We start from the raw sequence: 22,598 nt of genomic DNA on the forward strand, positions 1-22,598 counted from the left end.
CCTTACACACAGTCTTGATTAGGATGTTGTCTGGGATAGGGACTGTCTTTTTTAACTGAATGTTTGTACAGCATCTAGAACAATGGGTCTCTTGCTCAACAATGATAATAATATAAATATGCAAGGAATAAAAGTCCAGGCCAAAAATGTCCACAGTCACTTTACTTTCCCTATTGCTTTCAAAATAAATAGCGTGTAAAGAACTTCTGATGAAAATTTAATTTTAATGGGATAATGAATAATAATTAACTGGAGATCTGGGGCCTGCTCCATTCAGATCTGTATTGGGGTTCAGGCACCATAAAGACTGCAGTTGAACCAAATTCCCTTCCAGTCTGGAGCCCTGGCCTTTGAGACTCACCCCCCATTCTAAAAGTCTTCCTTTCCTGCAGCCTGTTTGCTGAAGTACACGGATTCTCTCCTCCCCCTTCTTTAGACAGGAGGTGGGCAGGTCCAAGTGGATTAAATATGCAAACATACTGTACTATCTCCCTCTGTTCTGCCAAGGGCTTTCACTGGCTTGCATGGACCATCAGCAGCGACCAATCTGAGCAAAGAAAAAACAAAGGGGGGGAAACTGCAGGAGCTCTGCTATGAAAATCGGGCAGCAAACAAACGAAGCAAGCAAACCAACCCCTGTCCTCCAGAGAAAGCGAGGAGGAGAAAACCAAAGGCGGCTGTCTCGTTAAAAATAGAGCTCTCAGCAGCACCTGTGAACCCCTTCAAGTATCTGCGCGGATTTGTGTCCTAGGAAAGAGACAGACTCACAAAAGAAAGAGCTGGAAATTGCTGTGAGCAGAAGGAGGCAAATAAACCGACCACCCCCTCCAAGAAACTGGTGTGTGTGTGGGGGGGTGGGGGGAAGGAGTCTGAGGGAATGACGCTGGAAGATCCAGAGACTCAGAGAAGAAAAGTTGATGCCAAGGGAGACTTTGCAGTCTAGAAACTGAGCTCCGCTCCGCGATGGGTTTCCTAGTTTCTAAAGAAAACCTTCTCCTCTTCCTTTGCGCGAACGTCTTCCCTGGTAAGTTTCAGAGCAGGCTTCCCTGCGACCTTGGTCAATTTCCTCCCCCGCCTGCCTCCCCAGCTCTGGCTGGAGATTGTCCCATTGCAAGCAAGGAATACACCCCCACACACACACACACACATCCCCCCCCACACACACACACACACATCCCAAAAAGAACCACCTGCTCCTTTCCATCAGATCCCTCGAGGACCCACCCCCGGCCCTCACACACACACACACACACTTGCATGATCCTGTCTTGCTTTGTGTTGATTTTCTGCTTCTTGGGTGGGAAAGGGTTAACCCCCACTAGGGATTTAAACGCCCGAGTCCTGCTTTCCCCCCCATTCTCCCCAGATCCTCCCACTGCGTCCCGCGCCTTTGTGCGCATTCAGCACGGAGCAGAGACGTTTCCTGGCAGCTGCCCCCCGCGATGCTGGGCTTTAATTTTTAATAACCAACAGCGACTCCCGAGTGAACGGGGAACCACTCTCTGCAGCCTCCAGCCTTTCCCGTCATGCGTGAGGGGGACTGTGCTCTTGAGCTAATTCCCCGCCCCAGACCCCGTTCGCCTTTTGTCTCTGCACAGCTGTTGTAGCCAAGAGTGACCCCGGAGTTACTGGACCAGGAAATTCTTGCTTTGCTCAGGGGGTTGACATTTGGTCTGATGGTGGTCATGTCTGATGTTTAATCTCCATAATCACAGACTCTCTCTCTCTCTCTCTTTCACACACACACACACACACACACACACACACACACACACACACACCCCGATCTGATGTCCTGGTCCTATTTCCCCCCTGAAAACATCTTCTTGCCCTGTCCAGAGCAAGTGGCCCTTTCACTCCATGGTTCAAAGCCTGAAGCTTGCTAATATTCTCCCAGCTGTTCAAGCACCGGGCTGCTTGGCATCCACAAAGAGGCAGAAACAATTTAACAGGAGGACAGGCCAGGCAGTGTATTTCAAATGCTTTTTAACAATCTCCACCTCCCACAAGACGATTCCTAGATGCTGTTCCATGCTACATTATGAACTAACCATGCCATTGTATATGCTGAAAGGTGGTGTCCTGTCACTGGTATGTCATTGCCATGTCATGCCCACCTATATTCCTTTCCTCCTCTACCTGTCTGCATTTTTAATGTGTCCATCACCATGGTATCTAGGTGCTGTACACATAAGACTTGCATCATAGTCTGTCTGCCGAAGGACAGAAGGGCTGGGGCCTATTCAAGGAGAGAGGAAGATGAAGCACTTCCCCGCACCTCTCTCCTCCCCAAATGTCTCTTCTCTGGTCTTCCTAACTTACAAACATTTCACACTTTCATGTCTCACACTTTCCCTGCAGTGTGCAGCCATGTGGAAACCCGAGCCCATGCAGAGGAGAGACTCCTGAAGAAACTCTTCTCTGGCTATAACAAGTGGTCCCGACCTGTAGCCAACATTTCGGACGTGGTCCTCGTCCATTTTGGATTGTCCATCGCGCAGCTCATTGACGTGGTAAGTGAAACTATAAGCAGTGGAGATTTTAGGGGTCATGGGGGAGGAGCGATTCCAGATGCAAGCCAGCGTGTGTGGTTTTTGCTGACTTATTTCATGATCAGAATATGAATATCTTACTGATGCTGAAGAACAGTTATCCATACGAACAGTTCTATTAAAAGTAATGGGAGAACTCATGAGAATAACTGCTCATCAAGGTGTGCAGTCTGGTGGTCTTGTATTGTTTATTTATGAATTATAGTAAAAAATGGGATGCCGTTTCTGAAACCATAGGAAAGCTCATGGTATAAAATCCATAGATATTAAGCTCAAGGGGAGTTTTGAGGAAATGAATTTTGGCTGAGAAACAAGTAATGTGTTTAGAATTTGATCTATAATTAGTATTCATAATACATAATCCTCACAAATAATAGTTTACACCTCTATTATTTATCTTATCCAAGGATCCCAAAGTTCTTTCTTCACCTGGAAAGTCCTTTGGCTGCTTTGAGGCATAGTGGCTGAGAGAAAATGTTCCTGCCTGTTTTCTCAAAGGGAATCTACATGTATACAACATATAAATGACATACAAAATGGACTGATTTTTATTATGAGTCAGGCGTATGCATTGGCATGGTATTTAAAGGACATGATTTTATGGCCCTTGGAGCTCAATTTTCAAAGAAGAAAACAGGTGCATGATTGCACACCCACACAAATCCGCATTTTACTGTTCTAGCATGAGTGTATGCACAAGTACCAATTTGCACATGGAACTCAGATAACTAATTTTGCATGCCAGCGTGTGTGTCTGTGTGCATGCATATCTGTTCTGAGCACTGAATTTTTGGAAGCTGTGTGAATTATTTCTTAAATAGAAACCTATATGTACACTATGTTCTTATGTATGTGACAGAGAGAGAAGAAAGATAATACAGGATGGTGCAGAATAGTCCACAAGAATGATTGGCATGAGTTAGTGCTTATACGCAATCAGTAAAGCTATAAATGAACTTTACAGGTCATTCCAGATGAGTGCTTATTAACCCTTTATAGCATACCACACCATCATGTACTCTCTATATGCCACCTATGTAACAGAATGTATTTTTGAAATGGATTAGAGAGAAAGAAATATTAGTGCCAACTTTCATATTCCTCCTTCTGAGAAGCTAGGCTACAACTATGTGACTCAGATAAATATTCCAGCTATTATAATTTACAGACCTCTTAAAAGACCTGTAATAATTTTTCCACCCATAATGTTACCATGACCCCTATGGTTCTTCCACTCAGAGAGTGCTGAGTTCTGTTGGGAAGAATAGACGGTCCCTTTTCCAGTGGTAGGAAGGTCCAATTTCCAGCCTTCATAAGTCATGAGATCTCAGGCCTTAAACTTGTCCCTGGTTGAATATTGTCCATATAGGGCCTAATGCCACTGTAATTTTGAGGGGTAAATTCTACTTTTGGGTAGAAATTAGAAAATGGCTCTGTGGTGGGCGGTTTAAAAGAAGGGTGTTTTTTTGAAGCTGCATTCATGTTTGGGATGTTAGAGGTAGTCACAGGTAGACTAGATTGGTGGTCAGAGTACAGGAGAGAAGGCCGGTAGATTAGTGATAGATGCACATGGTTCCGCAATTTATCACATTTATAACCACGTTATATGCAGCATAAAGATATCTGTGCAGTATACAATTTAATATAGGTATTTGAGAAATGAATGGCATATGTGCATGAGGGGTTGTGTATCTTTCTAAAAATAAGCCTTTGCTCAAAGAACTTCAAAAAACAGAGCTGATTATTTTATTATTATCATTGTGATAGCAGCTAGGAGCCCTAGTCATGGACCGGGACCCCATTGTGCAAGGCGCTGTACACACACAGAACAAAAAGACTGAGGAGCCCAAATCTGTCATTGATGATATTTAGGTTGTATGCATTTCATCTGAATAATTGATAAGATTAAAGATGGTACATCAACGATTGTGGTGGCATAAGAGATACTTTCTATTATGCAACTGCCCAATCATGGATGGTGAGATCAATCCTTGTTCTTTGAAGTGCTTTTCTTGTCTTACATAGGAAGAATATACTCTGTAAAAGTCATAATCTGATGTTTAAAACTGCAGTCAACAGGCAGGGCTGTAAAGCAGCTGAGGTTTAGTTAATTATTCCTCATCTCCTTCAGTAAGGTTCTCTCTGTTCCTGTATAACCCTTTCCCTGATACAATTCCTGTATCATGTTCCCAGTCCAGCTGAATGTCTGTTTAACGATCCCCCTTCTTACCACTGCAGCATTTCTTAAGGAAACTTAGCATGATTGTCAGACATGGTGTTAAAAGCGCAGCCTTCCCTTTTCAATGGAGTTTGCATCTCCTCTGGACACATCTCAGTGGCAGAAAGTCAAAAAAAGCAAAAACAGGATCAATATTCAAATTCTGACTCGGACTGAAAAAAGCCAGAAAACTCAATATCAAATCCACTGTCCTGCTGTGTCCTTACTTCACCCTGTTATGCTGACGTCAGTTTGGTACTGGACTAACTGACTATGAGACTAAGACATGGGTTCAAGAACAGACTAGATAGACCCCGTTTACCTCCTATGCCCCTCTCTGCTGGGTAGCATGGAGTGCAGTGTATTCACCTTGGGAAAAGAGACCATGCAGTTAAATTCCATCCTCAACTGCAGTGCTACCACAACCCTTCTGTTCCTCTGTTAATAGCGAGCTCAGAAAAACACCGCCATCTGAGCTCTTTTGAAGCCAGGCCAATGAGGAGACCGAACAAACATCATTAGTTTTGCTGCAGCACCTTAAACTGGGAGAACTGAACCGAGTCCAAAGCACTTTTCTTTGGTTATTTACACAGAAGCTGTAATTAGCATGCGAGCAAACTAGCAAACATTAAACAGTTCAATTAAATTGTATTAGTAATAGCTGAGCAATTTGCCTGCCGCGCATTGGATTTCATATATTTGTACATATTTATATTTTGTAGCTTAACACTCCGTTCATGTTTAGCACAGGAAAGAGCCTATTACCCCAAAACACACAAAGAGCTGTGTAGATGATCGGAGCTATCGTCAGATTGTGGGTTTGCAGAGTGACTCGCATATGTTTGGTCACTAAAGCGAATCTGTAGTGTTTTAAGTTAACATATTTTGTAGAAACGTAAATACTACAGATGCCCAAGTTTTCAGAACTGCACAGACAAAATGCACATGAACGCTGCTTGACTGCACACTAAGACCTGGTAACTGTGCAGACAAAGGACTAATTGCACATGCAGCTGGCCACGTACACAAGCTTACTGCATTTGTGTGTGCAACTGTGGTAAATGCACACAGAAATGATCAAATATACATCTAACCAGCTATGTGCTTATGTGTTTACTGCAACCAAGTATCTGTCATGTTTATACAAGGAAATATTTCCCAAAGTGCCTAAGGTGGTGATTCTCAAAGGCACAAATGACAGTTAAGCGCCTAACTCCCCTTGACATTTCTGAGGCACTTTTGAAAATCTCAACCCCAGTGATTTAGGAGTGTAAGTTCCTTTTGGTGGGACTTACACTCTTAAGTAGAGCTGGGTGAATAATTGGTTTCTCAGTTCACTGGCAGTTCTGAAAAATTAAAATAATAATTTCAAGTCAAACCAAAAAGGAAATGTTTATACACTTTTGGCAAATTGAAAAGTTGAAAAAAAATTGTTTTGGGTCAAATAAAATGTTTTGTTGTGGTTTAGAGCATTTTAAAACATTTATCTTTTTTAAAAATAAAACTAAAGAAAATATCTAAATGAAAATCCATTTTGAATTGAAAAATCAAACCATTTCATTAAAAAATGTCAAAATGAAATGCAGATATTTTCAGAATTTGGGGTTTGTTTTTTTGGAATGAACAATTCAGAGAAATGGACATGAATTTGTGAAACATTTTGGAATCACGGAATCTACTTTTTCTGCCAAAAAAATGTTTTGGTTGAAAAGTTTTGGCCAGCTCTGCTCCTGAGTCCCTCAGGCACTTTTGAAATTTTTACCTATGGTCCCTATTATACTGGAATCTAAGCAATGACCAACCTGGTACTTACATGCCCAAAGTAGATGCACAAAATGCATGGGTTTTTCTGAGAATTTGAGCCTTAATTCACTCTAGGTATAAAGAAATGCAAGACAGATTTAAAAAAAAAAAAAGAATGAAACTGTGTTGCACTCAGAAACAGGTCTTGGAGGAGTGAATTACTCAAGAGACTGGAGGATATAAAGCCTTTAATTTCTTCTTGACCAGTTCAAATCCAGCCCAAGTTGGTAACAATCAAAAGTTGTCACCTCCTGATGGCTTTTCAGTGACCTATATGAAAGGTCCCCATGGACAGATGTCCAATTTGCAAATGCTATTCTCACTGCTGGCACCAGTTGGCACCTTTATTGGCAGTTCCAAAAGAAAAGCTAAGAGACTGAGCCATCATCTCTTTAGACGGTCCCTGCAGGTTAGATCTGGCAGGACACTGAGGGGAAGATTTCACTGTCATTGTCTCTCTTGTGGATATAAAGAGGGTTTCAGTCTCCAACAGTCTGCCAATTTAGCTGGCACTTTTTATCAGTGCTAAATTCATTTTTTATAAATGAGAGAGAGAGAGAGAAAAGCAGGAGTTAGGAAAATAAGAATTGTTTTCTAAAGAAGAACACTTTAAATTAAATGGCAATGCTTGTGTGAGCAATCATTGCAGCTGAGAAATATCCTCTAACTCAGGGAAAGCATATAGTTTAGAAGTAAACAAATAGCTAGTAGAAAAGCTTTAGACTCTACACTTTCAGGGCAAAGTATCAAGATATGAATACAGGTAAACCAACCCACCAGTTCTCACTACAAGTCTATCTGAAAGCTACCAATTTGCAATGGGAATTTCCTTATATTCTGTGATGTGTGAAAACCAGTGTGCTCTGGAGGAATGAGGCAAGGGCTAAGGGCCAGGGGGGCCTTGGTTTTAACCTTAACCACCTGAGCTTCCTTCCTAGCACAGTACTATAGTGTGTTCTCTGTAGAACACACTTTGGAGAGAAGAGATGCATGTTAGAGCTAAAGGCAGAGATCCATCGATAATGGCCTTAAACTCAAGAAGGGCAAGTGCAGATCAGGCACAAAGCATCACTTCCAAGCAGTCAGAACAATTCAGGAAAGGAAGTGCTGGGGAACTGTCTGTGGACAAGTTCAAAGGTAAATCGTGCAGGGGCCATATCCAGATACCCCCACCCAGCCCACGTCTGTAGCCAGATTGGTATTCTGCCCTGCCAAGGGAGAAGTTGCAAGGGGTATGTAGTTAGTTCTCAATAGGACAGCTTCCCTGGAAATCCCTGTGAAGCTGTGTTCAGCAGGCAACTGGGGGAGGAGTGATGGACTAATGTAACAATCCTACCCCCACTGTGGTGGGGGTGTACTAGAGCTGTGGATTCTTCTCCTCCTCCCCCAGCCCCAAGGTACTGTGCTGAGCTCATCTTGGCTGGGCCTTATAATATCCTTCAAAACAAAAGTCTTCTTAGTACACACATTTCTCAGAAAATCTGTCAAACAAATCCAAGTTGGTCATCTGCCGAGACTGCCTAGTCTTAGCCTCTGGTGTTTGGTGGTATCAGATAGGTACATTCTGTCCCATGCTAAACTCCAGGAACATCTGCTTTTTTAGCTGAAAAAATATATTTATTGCTGAGATTATTTCTGATTACAAAAATGGACTACACTAAACATGCCTCTGCTTTCTGAGCTTGTGGCTTTTCCTTTTCAGGATGAGAAGAATCAAATGATGACCACGAACATGTGGGTGAAGCAGGTGGGTGAGCCCAAAAGGTGTTTTCTTGTATTGGTTTTCCGTGTATATTTCAATTCTAACTCCTCCCAGTCCCTGGTAATGGATGTGTTTTTCCCAGGAGTGGTATGACTACAAGTTGCGCTGGGATCCTCTGGAATATGAGAACGTTACATCCATCCGCATCCCTTCAGAACTCATCTGGAGGCCGGATATTGTTCTCTACAACAAGTGAGTCTGAGCTCCATCGCTGGAAGGCGACTATTCCTTTAAAAAGCTGCTCCACTCTCTGCATTGGGGAGATTATCGTAATTTTCTCTCCCTATTCTATCTGATACTATTCTAGAATATCGAGGTTCTTATGCCACCATCATTGCTGTAGGATCTGAGCACCTTCAAGTCGTACGCTAAGCAACATGACTAACATCTGTCACATTTGGTCTGTTCTCCCTCTCTTCTCGCTCTTCCTCTCCTTAGGGGAAGAACTGTGCATGCAGTGGAATGTTTTGTTTGGGAAGGGTTTTGTTTTTGTTTTAAAGGCACCATCCCTATGGTGACAAAGCTATTGGAACCTTCCAGCTCTATTGAGTCCCATTCTAATAACCATCCACCAAAGCTCTCTTTACTCCACCTCCACCAGTTCTAACAACGAATGTCTGAAGAGGGTGTTAAAATGGGGATAATACACTGAGAGAAAGTCATGAGTACCCTCTGCCCAATATAGGCTGAAAAAGGACCCTAACGTTGTCTGGTTCTAAGAGCTAATGGGTTATGGTCTCGGTTTCACTTGAGAACCTTTCCTACCTGGGCAACAGTGTAATATCCACTACCTTATACCTGAGCGGTTCTCTGTAGAAAGTGATAGGAGGAAGGGAGGAGTGTTTCTGCAAAATTGTTTGCAAACTTACCTGCAGCTTCTTGGGCTGGGTACTGTTTAGGGATCGTTATGCAGGTTCTGGGATTGGTCCAAGGAACCTCTAGTGTTGTTTGTAAATAAACTGTTGTAGCTGGATCTGCGTGTGTGAGATCTGGGTGTCATATGGACACATATGGCAGGAGAAGGTGGTTGCTTTCTTTGCTTGATACCTTTGGACAGTAGTGGCCAAATCTGGTTCTCAGTGAGCTCTATGCAAGCTCAGTGTCAGGCTTTCCAGAGCCGGAATCCAAAGGAGGAGTAGCAAGGGCATTTTAGTTGAGAGATGAGATATCAGCACCGTTCAAAAGTATGTTACCTGGGTGATGGAAACATCAGAGTTTGACTTTCACACATTCCGGATTGCAAGGGAATGTTGGTCAAATCTACCAAAGTAATTTACAAATATTTTTGTGAATAAAAACATTGAGTTTGTTTGGCTGTGAACTGTGCGATCCTGTTATGCATTATTGGTGCCGATTCAGATTGCTGCCTAGTACTGATGACAATCCTCATGATTACTAAAAGCATCACAAGTTTTAACATGAATTATTATTTCTCCAAAAAATTCCCACAGGAAAGTGTGTCATGCATGGTTGGATATTCACTATTAAATCATTCTCTTCTTCTAAAAGTTTCAGTTGCCCAATCAGGGATTAGAAACAATACCATGTGACTGGGGGCGGGGAGGGAACAAACAAACAGCAGGGATATGAATAGTCAATGGGCTACATCCTCAAATGAACCATAATTGACCTGTAGCATATCTGGGGCAGGAGGGAGCCATGGTGAAAGTAACTCTTAGCAGCCTTTTCGCTCCCCCTATTCTGTAGCTGACCAGAAACAGCCCTTGGCATAACTTTATACCCTACTGTAAATTATACCATCTGGAGCACCTGGCCCTAGCTTCTCACATCCTTGGCATGCCCCCTATATATTTGAGGCAGGGACACATCGGGATGGAATGAGGCAGAGTGACCTGTGCAGTGCTCTGTCCAGTTTTTTGCCGGTGGAACTGTCCCTATGAGATAATAGCATTGATTGGATACACAGATTAGGCATGTAATCACACATCTAACTTCTTAGACAACCTGTACACATTAGTGCTAATGAAAGCGCAGAAGAAGCAGCTGTGTTACAAGCTGCAAAAAAAAAAAAAAAAAAAAGCAAGCTTTATCTGAAGCACAGAATCTTCTATTCTTCCCAAGCTGGTTTAAACGGGACTGAGTTCTTCCCTTTTTGTCTTGGCTGCTTTCATTGTAACGAAGCCACTTGTCATTGGCTGAGGTCTTAAAAGCTTAGCAAGGGCTCTGAGCGGCTTCACTTATTGTACTTCAATATCCAGGCTCTGGTTGTTGGTGCGCAGACCGCCGTGCTTGGCAACCCTGGAAGAATGTGTGCTAAGTGCCCCTGGAAGAGCAAACAGAAATGGCTTTTTAAACAGGTAACACTTTGTGACTGAGTTTTGACAATGGAACGGTCTTCGTTTTTAATTAACAGTTGCATGGTTCCAGTTCAGTACGTCTCTAAGAAATGGTTGAGGTAAATATATATCTAGAGGGTTTGCAGCTTTAGAGACTATTGAAACGATCTTTTCCATTCTCCAGGAGCCTGATCCTGACCAGTGCTGAGCTTGCAGCTCTGGCTGAAATCATCAGGGGTGGTGTGTGCTCAGCACCTCTGAAGATAAGCCCTATGTAATTATTAATTCATGGGCACTCAGACCTTCTTATCCTAAAAGCAGGCACAAGCTGAACACTAATATATGATCAGTGGCCTAGACTGCAGCCCAGGAAACGTGCGCATAATTTCCTGCAACCTTAACATGCACGTGGGAGTCCCTGTTTCTGCACCAACCAGACACAGAAAAATTCAATAGCCACGTTCAAATCTTTTTCAGGTAGCCCCTGAAAAAGCAGCAAACCCAGCTACCAATGGAATGGGATTAGAGCCTGAAAATGTTAGCAATGGAATAAGAAATAATGACCCTGCTTCTCCTTTATGCTAAAGACCAATTTGTGATTAATAAGAATTAATCATTGGAATTGCAGTCACACCAGTCATGGCATTGTGGTAGGCACTGTACAGACACAGAGCAAATAGACAGACTCTGCCCCAAAGAGTTCACAATCGACGTGTAAGGCAAGAGACTACAGAAGGATACAACAAACTAACAGGAGGGATACAAAAAGATGCAACTGCGTTGTAATGGCAGTGATCACTGCACACCAGCTGCCTGACCATGCCGGGTTTTTTAAGGCACCTTGGCTGAGAAGTTTTAAGAAGGGATTTGCAGGACCGTGAGCTTGCCTGGGGGATGATTATAGGGATCTCCTCCCATGCTTTATATCTTTCTGGCAGTATAAAGGGACCTTAAAGTAGGTGCAAATACTTTATGGTTACTATAAGGCCCCTTTATACTGGCAGGGGGGGTTAGTGGAACTTTTAGCGGAAAAGGCCCAATGGTCTTATTTCAGTGTTTAACCATTTTAATGTGACTCATTTTGGAAGGCCCCACTGTGCTTACAAAAAGAGTTCTGATATTCTTCTTTTGGATGAGATGCTTGGGGGGAAAAACTTCTGTCTATGAGTCTACACAGAAGTCTTCCTTGGTTTTAACCTCTGGGAATAGATAGAAACGATGCAATTGCAATTAATTTGAGATTTGCATCTTTAAGGAAATCATACCCTATGTTGTCAGTGATTCTCTCATCTGAGCTCATTATTGTCAAAAGCTTCCATTTATGCACTCTAGGGTCGCAAATTAAGTCAGTAAATTTGGCCAGTTTGGCCTATAGAGTTGTCAACATTCATATGGAATCTAAAACCAAACTAATATCCTAGGGGGAAATTAATATGCTGTTGGATTTTGCAGGCTTGATAAAATAAGCTCTAACCCTGTAAATTGTCTCTATTGGATATGACAAAGCATATGTAAAACAGAGGAATATGATTTCATAGTGAAAAGACAAAACCTTATTTCCTTTATTTTCTTTCCAAAGAAGGCTAGATGTTCCATAATTGAGGTTTTAATGGTTGTCAAGGTAGCTTCCCCAAGGCTCCATAAAGATGAGCAAATCATTTGTAGTGAATAAATTTGACACGTTTATTGTCCATGAACATTTTGCGATTTCCCTGAATTTATTTGCTATTCAAATTATTTCTCAAACAGTTTCAGAGAATAATTCATGGGTTCTGATTTTCTACTGCTTTGCCACCATGTGTAGCTATTTGACCTGTGTGTAAGGCATGCAACATGCTATCATCCGTGACTGTGAGTGGAGAATTCTGAACACTAGCCTTACATAGATTTGTCAGATCAGTGGAGGACTGTGCTCTTGGATCAGCAGATTGAGCAGTTCATTGAGAATATTTGAAATTCAAGCTTTTTGAGATGGTTTTAATTGGACACATGTGGTAGCATTTCTGTTCTCTAACTGGATGAGTATAAAACTTGGAAAGGAAGTTTCTGGCATGAATATTTGCACTTAGGAGTTCAAAATTCACTCTCTGAATACTAATATTCACCTAAAGTTAGGAATTTTTATAGAAATTCCTATCAGTTAAAAGCACTTGGTAAAATAGTTGGAGAAAATGAACACAAAGGAAATGATCACATGTGAAAGAGTTCAAATATTTATTAAAATGAATATCAGCAGGAAATGTTTTGAAGAATTCACCCAGTTGTAATATAGACACAAAGGACTTCTGTACATAGTTATAAGATGAGCTGGTAGATGGCTTAATAGAAATCAAGAGAAAGTTGATAGTTTCTTTTGAAAACTTTTTTATTGATGAGGCTCATGCTATAAGACTGAGATCCTGGCTCACCTGAAGGGCATTTGGAACAGAAATTATCTTCCCTAAAATTATTGGAAACACTCTTGACTACTGGAGCAATAAGGTATTTTTTCCTGTATCATTGGCAGTTGAATATCTCCGAATGATATAGACTATGTTTACCAGTCTGTTAAAGGGGGTAGAAGATGCAACCAGTTAATTATTTATTGGTCCTCAAATTGCTGAAATTGAGATAACATGTAGAATAAAGAATAAAAAAAGACAAAATCTTCACACAAATTAGACATGCAAATACATACATATATATGTATCATCAGTGATTTATATAATGGCATAGAGAATACACTTATAAAATTTGTGGGTGATACCAAGCTGGGAGGGGTTGCAAATGCTTTGGAGGATAGGATTAAAATTCAAAATGATCTAGACAAACTCGAGAAATGGTCTGAAGTAAACAGGATGAAATGCAATAAGGACAAATGCAAGTACTCCACTTAGGAAGGCACAATCAGCTGCACACATACAAAATGGGAAATGACTGCCTAGGAAGGAGTACTGCGGAAAGGGATCTGGGGGTCAGACTGGATCACAAGCTGAATATGAATCAACGGTTTAACACTGTTGCAGAAAAAGCTAACATCATTCTGGGATGTATTAGCAGAAGTGTTGTAAGCAAGACACAAGAAATAATTCTTCTGCTCTACATGCTGATTCGGCTTCCACTGGAGTATTGTGTCCAGTTCTGTGTGCCACATTTCAGGAAAGATGTGGACAAATTGGAGGAAGTCCAGAAAAGAGCAACAAAACTGATTAAAGGTCTAGAAAACATGACCTACCTATGAGGGAAGATTGAAAATTTTGGGTTTGTTTAGTCTGGAAAAGTGAAGACTGAGAGGGGACATGATAACAGTTTTCAAGTACATAAAAGGTTGTTACAAGGAGGAGGGAGAAAAATTGTTCTCCTTAACCTCTGAGAATAGGACAAGAAGCAATGGGCTTAAATTGCAGCAAGGGCAGTTGGACATTAGGAAAAGTTTCCTAACTGTCCAGGTGGTTAAGCACTGGAATAAATTGCTTAAGGAAGTTGTGGAATCTCCCTCACTGGAAATTTTTAAGAGCAGCTTTGACAAACATTTCTCAGGGATGATCTAGATAATACTGAGTCCTGCCATGAGTGCAGGGGACTGGACTAGATGACCTCTTGAGGTCCCTTCCAGTCCTACAATTCTGTGATTCTATGTATAATAAATTATAATTTATTATACATTTAGCTGAATGGTTTTTTCCCTGTACTGCTATACAATGTATAGCTATCACTGCTGCTTGGTTGGACTTCCTTGTTTTGAGGTGTGTGTGTGTGTGTGCGCGTGTGTGTAAAATAACTCTTTCAAATAGAACAGATCTTGTCATTTGTCAGGTGTTTACAGAGGACAATTGCTGTAACAAGCCACAATTCTCTTCTGCCAATATTGATATAGTATTTGATAGAAGAAATAAGACTTCGGGGAGTTATTACTGACAGATATTTAGGCCTTTCTGGCCTGAACAAGTAAGAGATCTTGACTTCATTGTTTGTCTTGAAAATGCTCTTGTTTTGATACTAACTAGTATTTCTGGATGATTTTCACCTTTCCGGCTATAAAACTATATTGCAGCTTAATTGTCTTCATTGAACGAGACGATAATATGGTTCTAATCTGAGAAATGACTATATAAAAATGGCACCTTCTTACTGAACACATTGTCCCCAGTTGTGTAGTCAGAGTCAGACCTGCTAACTTGACCGACTGAGTCTAATTTAAAATCCACTGAAGCCAATGCAATAGCTTCAGACCCCAATTAGCCTCACACAGCGAAGACAGCTCTAGGGAAAAGGGGCTGGATTCAGTTCCAGTTAGCGACTCCTCAGCAGAATTGTTAACTAAATTCCAGCTGCAGGAACTCATTCCACTCTTCCTTGCACACATGAAATCCCACTGAGAGCAGAATTAGGCCTTGCAGCCCTTTGGTTCCTGGTGATAATGAGTGAGCCAGAACAGACCCTGCCCGACTTTTGGATCCAAGGCTGAGTTTGCAAGGTAGGCAGTTTAAAAAGATCCTTCTTTCTCCTTGTCGAAGAAAACAGAAACAGTGTAGAAATCATTGAGACACAATATCTATAGAACCAAACAGTGCTACTGTTACAGAGACAAGGTGGGGGACTATCGAACTTCCACAGAGCTCTTCTTCAAGATCTGAAGAAGAGCCCTGTCCCGGCTCAAAAGCTTGTCTCTCTCGTCAACAGAAATTGCTCCAATAAAAGATATCTCGCCGACCTTGTTTCTCTAATATCCTGGGACCAACATGGCGGCCACAACATTACAAACTACTTCTCGAGTCACTTCTCAAGATGGAATCGAACTCTAGTAACAAAAAGGTCTGAAAATAATTAGTCTATACTATGTAGACTGGTAAACTGCCCCTAAGAGTTGGTGTCTGAACGAAACTCCATGGCTTTACGTAACTCCTAGGAGGGAAATGTAGATGAGCAAATATTATTCTCAGATGTATGTTTAATAAAGACTATGGGCTGGAACTTCAGCTGGGGAAAATCACCATTGCTCCATTTCTCCTGGCAAAGTATCTGGCCATTTTTTTCTGTTCAGTGTTCTCCCCTCTGCATTCACCAGCATAATGCTCAGCCCAATATCCAGTGAGAGAATTTGGTGCTTTTACTCTGTTATGAAGACATTAAGACAGGGATCGGGGAACAGAGAGATAAAGCAATGTCCTCTTGTCTCTTCCCCTCTCTGTCTTTTCTCCCCAGCTTCTGGCTTGTAAATTCATATAAACCTAGCAATGGGTGAATCCCAGAAGATTTGGAGGCTTGGGTCAGTTAGGAGAAGCATGTTAGTCTTGGGACCTGCTATATCTTCTTTGGTAGCCGTAAGATGTCCAGAGGAGTCAAGCTGCTCTCTCCTTCCCTTTGCCAGCAGCAAGGACTCCAGAGGAGCATGTCTCCTCCATCACAGGCATATCTGTGGGCTGTGAAGCTCCTCCCACTCAGAGGCAAGAGAGGTAGGCTGGGGAACCTCCTGGTGGGGCAGCAGTTTTGGCGTTAGGGCTCTAGCCACCGGCTCTGCTCCATCGCCACTGTCTCTTAAATGCAGCGCTGCTCTTGGGCTTCCTTTGAACTGTGCCCCAGTGTGCAATCAGCAGAGATATTCAGGATGCCTCCCTCCTTCCCCTGGAACCCTTAATCTTCGTTAGGGTGAAAGGATTTGCATGCTCTTCTCTCCAACATTTTCAGGGTCTAAATTTCCACCCAACCCTCCCTAAAATGCAGTGAGGTGTGTTTGTGCAATGAAGAATGTTACAACTGTGAGCTGCCCGAGGCTTTGGATCCTAATGGAGCATAAGGTTTGCCTTTCCAGGGCAGGCCACCTAGCCTGGTAACCTGGCTCTGGTATTAACGAATACCTGATACTGCAATAGTGTACCTAGCCGATTGAATGATGCTGTACATGGGAGGGGACCATTATCATCATAATCACTCTCCTGTGACGTGAGTCCAATTAGAAACATGCTGCTCCATTAATGAATGACTTACTCATGCCTCAAAGATCTCATTAAATGCTGAATGAGATTCCAGTTTCTTATCAAACTTTAAAGGACAACAACAACAGTAGTGTGTATGGAAGTGTCACACACAGTGAACGTTTCATTGCTCAGCCTGGTTTTACAGGAAGGTAAAAATCAAGCAGAAAGATTTGTTCTAGCCAGGAAACTGGAAAGAAAATGCCCAGGCAAAGAGCGGCGTTCATGTCATTGAATATCAGCATTGCATTTTTCAATCAGAGGAGACTAAAATGCAGTAGTGGCTTTGCCTGATTTCATTAATTTTTTGGGAGCTATTGAAGATAGACTGGCATGGAAAAAACAAACCCTGAAAATTTTCAAACAACACTCCCAAAAACTTAGTTTTTGGCTAAATACTGAACATTTTAGGGCTTTGGCCCAAAAATTCAGTGGTCGGATATTTATATTTTCAATGGCTGTCAAGAGATTAAAAAAATTAATTGTGTGATTAATTACACTATTAAACAATAATAGACTACCATTTATTTAAATATTTTTGGGTGTTTCCTACATTTTCAAATATATTGATTTCAATTACAACACAGAATACAAAGTGTACAGTCCCCACTTTATATTTATTTTTGATTACAAATATTTGCACAGTAAAAAAACAAAAGAAATAGTATTTTTCAATCCACTTAATACAAGTACTGTAGTGCAATCTCTTTATCGTGGAAGTTGAACTTACCAATGTAGAATTATGTACAAAAAACTGCATTCAAAAATAAAAATGTTAGAGCCTGCAAGTCCACTCAGTCCTGCTTCTTTTTCAGCCAATTGCTCAGACAAACAAGTTTGTTTACATTTACAGGAAATAATGCTGCCTGCTTCTTGTTTACAATGTCACCTGAAAGTGAGAATAGGTGTTCTCATGGCACTGTTGTAGCCGTTGTCCCAAGATATTTACCTGCCAGATGTGCTAAAAATTGATATGTCCCTTCATGCTTCAACCACCATTCCAGGGGACATGCATCCATGCTGATGACAGTTTCTGCTCGACAACAATCCAAAGCAGTGTGGACTGACGCATGTTCATTTTCATTCTCTGAGTCAGCTGCCACCAGCAGAAGGTTGATTTCTTTTTGGCGGTTCGGGTTCTGTAGTTTCTGCATCGGAATGTTGCTCTTTTCAGACTTCTGAAAGCATGCTCCACACCTCGTCCCTCCCAGATTTTGGAAGGCATTTCAGATTCTTAAACCTTGGGTCGAGTGCTGTAGCTATCTTTAGAAATCTCACATTGCTACCTTCATTGCCTTTTGTCAAATCTGCAGTGAAAGTGTTCTTAAAATGAACAACATGTGCTGGGTCAGCATCCGAGACTGCTATAACATGAAATATATGGCAGAATGTGGGTAAAACAGAGCAGGAGACATACAATTCTCCCACAAGAAGTTCAGTCACAAATTTAATTAATGAGCATTGTCAGCATGGAAGCATGTCCTCTGGAATGGTGGCTGAAGGATTAAGTGGCATACGAATGCTTAGCATATCTGGCAGGTAAATACCTTGCAATGCCGGCTACAAAAGTGCCATGCAAATGCCTGTTCTCACTTTCTGGTGACAATGTAAATAAGAAGCGAGCAGCCGATTTTTTTTAATGCCCCCTAAAAATAGCAGGTGGAAATTCAGAAGCTCAAGTGTTTGAATATGTGATCTTGCTATTAGATAGTAGTAAAAAAAAAAGGCAGCAGTGAAACCAATGGGGGAAACAGTGACACTCTGACAGAGATCAGGCTTGGGCATTGGTATATCTTCTTGTGGCTGGATACCAAGGAAGAAACTTCATATGATGCAAACCAGTGGCAAGCAACAGAGCTAATAAAACAAACAAATAAAAAAACTAAGAGGAGAAATCTTTTGCTAAAAACTTGAAATACATTAAACCTGGTATAGAGAGAAACCGTTTTTTCTCCAGCCAACGTGTCCCCAGCTGGAGCTGATCCAGGAAAGGGATCCCTCAGTCCTGCTCTCCTGCTTCAGTGCTCAGATGAGATGTGACAGCAGTGGCACTATAGGCCAGTGTGCCGGGATTAGATCTCTTTTGTTTATCTTTAGTCGAGAGAAAGAAGTGGCACAGGGATGACTCTTTGGGGCTTAGTTCTGACTGCTGGGGGTGCAGCTGGAAGATTAGAGAGAGAGATGGTGAATCTGAAATGCTTGAACAATTTAAGAAATGGTTTGACCCACATCTTTGTAAGCCCATCCCCCCAGCCAGGGAAATGGGGCTCTCAAACTAAACTCAGCGGGAGTCACAGCACTGAGATGAGCAGCGACAACCCATGCTACAGCACACTACGTTCTGCCACAGCATGAAAGAAAAGGTTGGTGAAAAGGTAACCTCTTTAAAAACCATTGTCACACGCACAATGCTGAACATGGGACGTTGTGCAGTAAGACGTATGTGCATTGTTCCAAGGGCTTGATTACACAAATTAGCAACATTTGCATTCGACTCAATTTATTCAGTAGTTTTCTCGTTTATTTGGAAAATGACCTTCCCAAATAAAATATCCTTATTACGTGTTGTGCTAAAGTCTACAGGCCCCATTGTGCTAGGCCCTGTACAAACTTATAGTAAGAGACAGTCACTGCCTAAAGACCTGACAGTATAAATAGGCAAGACAGAACAAAGGTGGAAGGGAAAAAAAGATTAGCCCTTTGGGTATGTCTACACTGCAATAAAACACATGCGGCTGACCCATGGAAGCTGACTCGGGCTCACGGGGCTCAGGCTGTGGGGCTATAAAACTGCAATGTAAGTGTTTGGGCTTGGGCTGGAGCCTGAGCTCTGGGACCCTGTAAGGGAAGAGGCTCCCAGAACCTGGGCTCGAGTCTGAATGTCTGCGCTGCAATTTTATAGCCCTGAGGCCGAGTCAGCTGACATGGGCCGGCCATGGGTGGTTTAGTGAAGCGTGGCCATGCCCAGATGTTAAGTGTCTCCCCCCACAATAAATCTGTGTCTGAGATGGGCATAGAACAGATACTCTGGGCTTAGCTGTGACAGAAATAGTTACATTAGAGAGTGTCCAGAGGAGAGCAACAAAAATGAGAAGGGGCTTAGAAACCATGACCTATGAGGAAAGGTAAAAAGAATTGTGCCTGTTTCATCAAGAGTCGAGAAGGCTCAGAGGGGACCTGATAACAGTCTGCGGAATCAAGAGTTTTGTTTCTATTATTATTAATCAGATATTCTCCCTAGGTTTCCATATAGCAACCTTCACAATTAATCCCATTCTGCATAGTCTGCAGCCATGCCACCTGATGGCATGATGCTACCAGCACTGGAGGATTTACAAGCGACCTACAAGCTCAGGCCTGGTCAGTAGTTAGATGGAAGAGCATCAAGGAAAATCTAGGTACAGCAGGAGGTGTTGTAACTGACTTAAAAGTGGGCACAGTTCCCTGTGTCTGGTTTGAACCAATGCCACAGCTGTACTAGGGGGCACTTGGCTGCTGGAAGGATTTTTTCTTGGATGAGCTGTAAAGCAAAAGCCCTGGTCAGTTCTGAATTTAAGTGCTTGATTTGTATAAGGTGGGGCCTGACATTTGCCTGCCTAAGCTGGCACCTGCAAATCAAACATTTGTGTATACAAATAGGTTTCATAACCCACTTGCTATACTACACATACCCAATTTTTATGCACCATTATAGCTCTCGTACGTGCCAATGCAAAACAAGTGCCTTGGAACGCACTAAATATCCCATTGCACATTTGGCAAGAGTTGGGGAGTTAACCACATCCCAGACATTTTGAAAACATAAGCCATATTTTGCAAGGTCTGTGAACTAATTTTAAAGCAGTGGATTCTAATTTCCTCTTTATCTTATTTTCCCCTTAGTGCAGATGGGGACTTTGCAGTCACCCACCTGACCAAAGCCCACCTTTTTTATGATGGAAGAATCAAGTGGATGCCCCCTGCTATCTACAAAAGCTCCTGTAGCATTGATGTCACCTTCTTCCCCTTTGACCAGCAAAACTGCACCATGAAGTTTGGCTCCTGGACCTATGACAAAGCCAAGATAGACTTAGTGAGCATGCACAGCCATGTGGACCAACTGGACTACTGGGAGAGTGGAGAATGGGTCATCATCAATGCCGTGGGGAATTACAATATCAAGAAATACGAGTGCTGCACAGAGATCTACCCTGATATCACCTACTTCTTTATTATCAGGAGGCTGCCCTTATTCTACACAATTAATCTGATCATCCCCTGCCTCCTTATCTCCTTCCTGACTGTCTTAGTCTTCTACCTGCCTTCAGAGTGTGGTGAGAAGATCACCCTTTGTATCTCAGTGCTGCTGTCACTGACTGTGTTCCTGCTGCTCATTACGGAGATCATCCCTTCCACCTCCTTGGTCATCCCCTTGATTGGAGAATATCTGCTTTTCACCATGATATTTGTCACCTTGTCCATCATCATCACTGTCTTTGTGCTCAACGTGCACCACCGCTCCCCCCGCACCCACACCATGCCTGACTGGGTGAAGCGGATCTTTCTTGATGTTGTCCCACGCCTCCTTTTCATGCAACGGCCCTCAGCGGTGAAGGACAATTGCAAGAAGCTGATTGAGTCCATGCACAAAATAGCCTCCTCTCCGCAGCTTTGGTCTGAGACCAAAGTGGAGCCTAAGTTTACTACCTCCTCTTCAAACAGCCCTCAGAGCAAAGAACCATCACCCACCTCTTCCTTCTGTGGCCATCCTGAGGAGCAAGCCAAACCCCAGACTGTCGGCAAGTCACCTTCTCTCCAATACTCTGTGCTACACCAAGAGCCAGCACAGGCTAGCTGCTCCTCGCTCCAGCCCCCCTGCCATCTGCTGAGTGACACCCAGTCCACGTCCTTCCCCAAGAGCAGATCGTTAAGCATCCAGCAGATGTACAGCCCAAATAAAGTAGAGGATGGGAGCATCCGCTGCAGATCCAGGAGCATCCAGTACTGCTACCTGCAAGAGGAGTCCTCCCAGACCAACGGCCAGACCAGTGGCTCTCCGGCATCTCAGCGGTATCATCTAAATGAAAAGCAGCCCCAAAGCAAAGCCTCCCAGTGTAAATGCAAGTGTAAAAAGAATGTGGCAACCAGCTCTTCGGAGCAAGGAACCAAAACTCTCAGCACCAAAGAGCAACACGTGTTGCTGATGTCCCCTGCCTTGAAGCTGGCAGTGGAAGGGGTCCATTACATCGCAGACCACTTGAGAGCCGAGGATGCAGATTTCTCAGTAAGTACAATTGGCTGCCTGCCACCCATTGTGACTGTCAAACAAAACAACTCATGTAACTCATGAAAAGCAGGTCAAACAATCCCTTCCACCCCTTTGTAGCATCCACATTTTCATGGAAAACTTTTCAAATTTTGAAACATCTCAACCAGCTTTAGTTATACCCTTGGCTGGGATCCAGTCAATGAGCATTGAGGGCCCTCAGTGTCTTGCAGGGTTGGGACTCAGGTTAGCAGTGCTTCTCTGTTGCTGCTGCCTATTTCATGATCTACCCATACAGGAGAAGATTGTACTTGTTGTTGAGCACCACATCTGTCATTGCTCTTTTAACCTTGGCAGCCACCACATAGCTTTCAACAGATTGGCTTTGCTTAGGAATGCCCTGTGCTATTTCTCTGGCACTGGGTCTTGTTAAAATAACCATTGTTTCTAAGCTTAGCACACTGCAGCTCAGAGTTGTAGCTTTACTTGCCTATAAATAAGAGATCTGGACACCATTTTATAATGATACAGCAAAGAACCAGAACACTTGGTGAAAGCAAATCATACCAGACGGAGCTCTGCTGAGCTCTACACACCTGACCTATGGTGCTGCAAGTTGTTAAACACCTCCCATGAGATGCTGAGCACCACAAGTGAAGGTTTGATAGGAGAATTATAAAATCATGACGAGTGTGGAGAAAGTGAATAGGGAAGTGTTATTTACCCCTTCACATAACACAAGATCTAGGAGGTCACCTGCTGAAATA

The 22,598-nt window shown here is 42.6% G+C and overlaps 1 protein-coding gene across 4 annotated transcripts in view; it reads left to right on the forward strand.

Annotated features, from left to right (window-relative positions):
* The first annotated feature begins 485 nt into the window (after positions 1 to 485).
* Positions 486 to 22,598, forward strand: part of CHRNA4 (cholinergic receptor nicotinic alpha 4 subunit) — a 30,835-nt gene continuing 8,722 nt past the window's right edge. Inside the window, exons 1-6 of one of the 4 annotated variants that reach the window (XM_074969524.1) lie at positions 486 to 1,024; positions 2,362 to 2,513; positions 8,276 to 8,320; positions 8,418 to 8,527; positions 10,555 to 10,653; positions 20,469 to 21,849. In XM_074969524.1, coding sequence (XP_074825625.1) covers positions 964 to 1,024; positions 2,362 to 2,513; positions 8,276 to 8,320; positions 8,418 to 8,527; positions 10,555 to 10,653; positions 20,469 to 21,849 — 1,848 coding nt within the window. In that variant the 5' untranslated portion in view covers positions 486 to 963. Of the gene's footprint in view, positions 1,025 to 2,361; positions 2,514 to 8,275; positions 8,321 to 8,417; positions 8,528 to 10,554; positions 10,654 to 20,468; positions 21,850 to 22,598 lie in introns of those variants that run through there. The other 3 variants (XM_074969525.1, XM_074969526.1, XM_074969527.1) reach the window with 3 other exon arrangements.

Source organism: Natator depressus, chromosome 13 (genome assembly GCF_965152275.1).
Source record: "Natator depressus isolate rNatDep1 chromosome 13, rNatDep2.hap1, whole genome shotgun sequence".
Taxonomy (NCBI): domain Eukaryota; kingdom Metazoa; phylum Chordata; order Testudines; family Cheloniidae; genus Natator; species Natator depressus.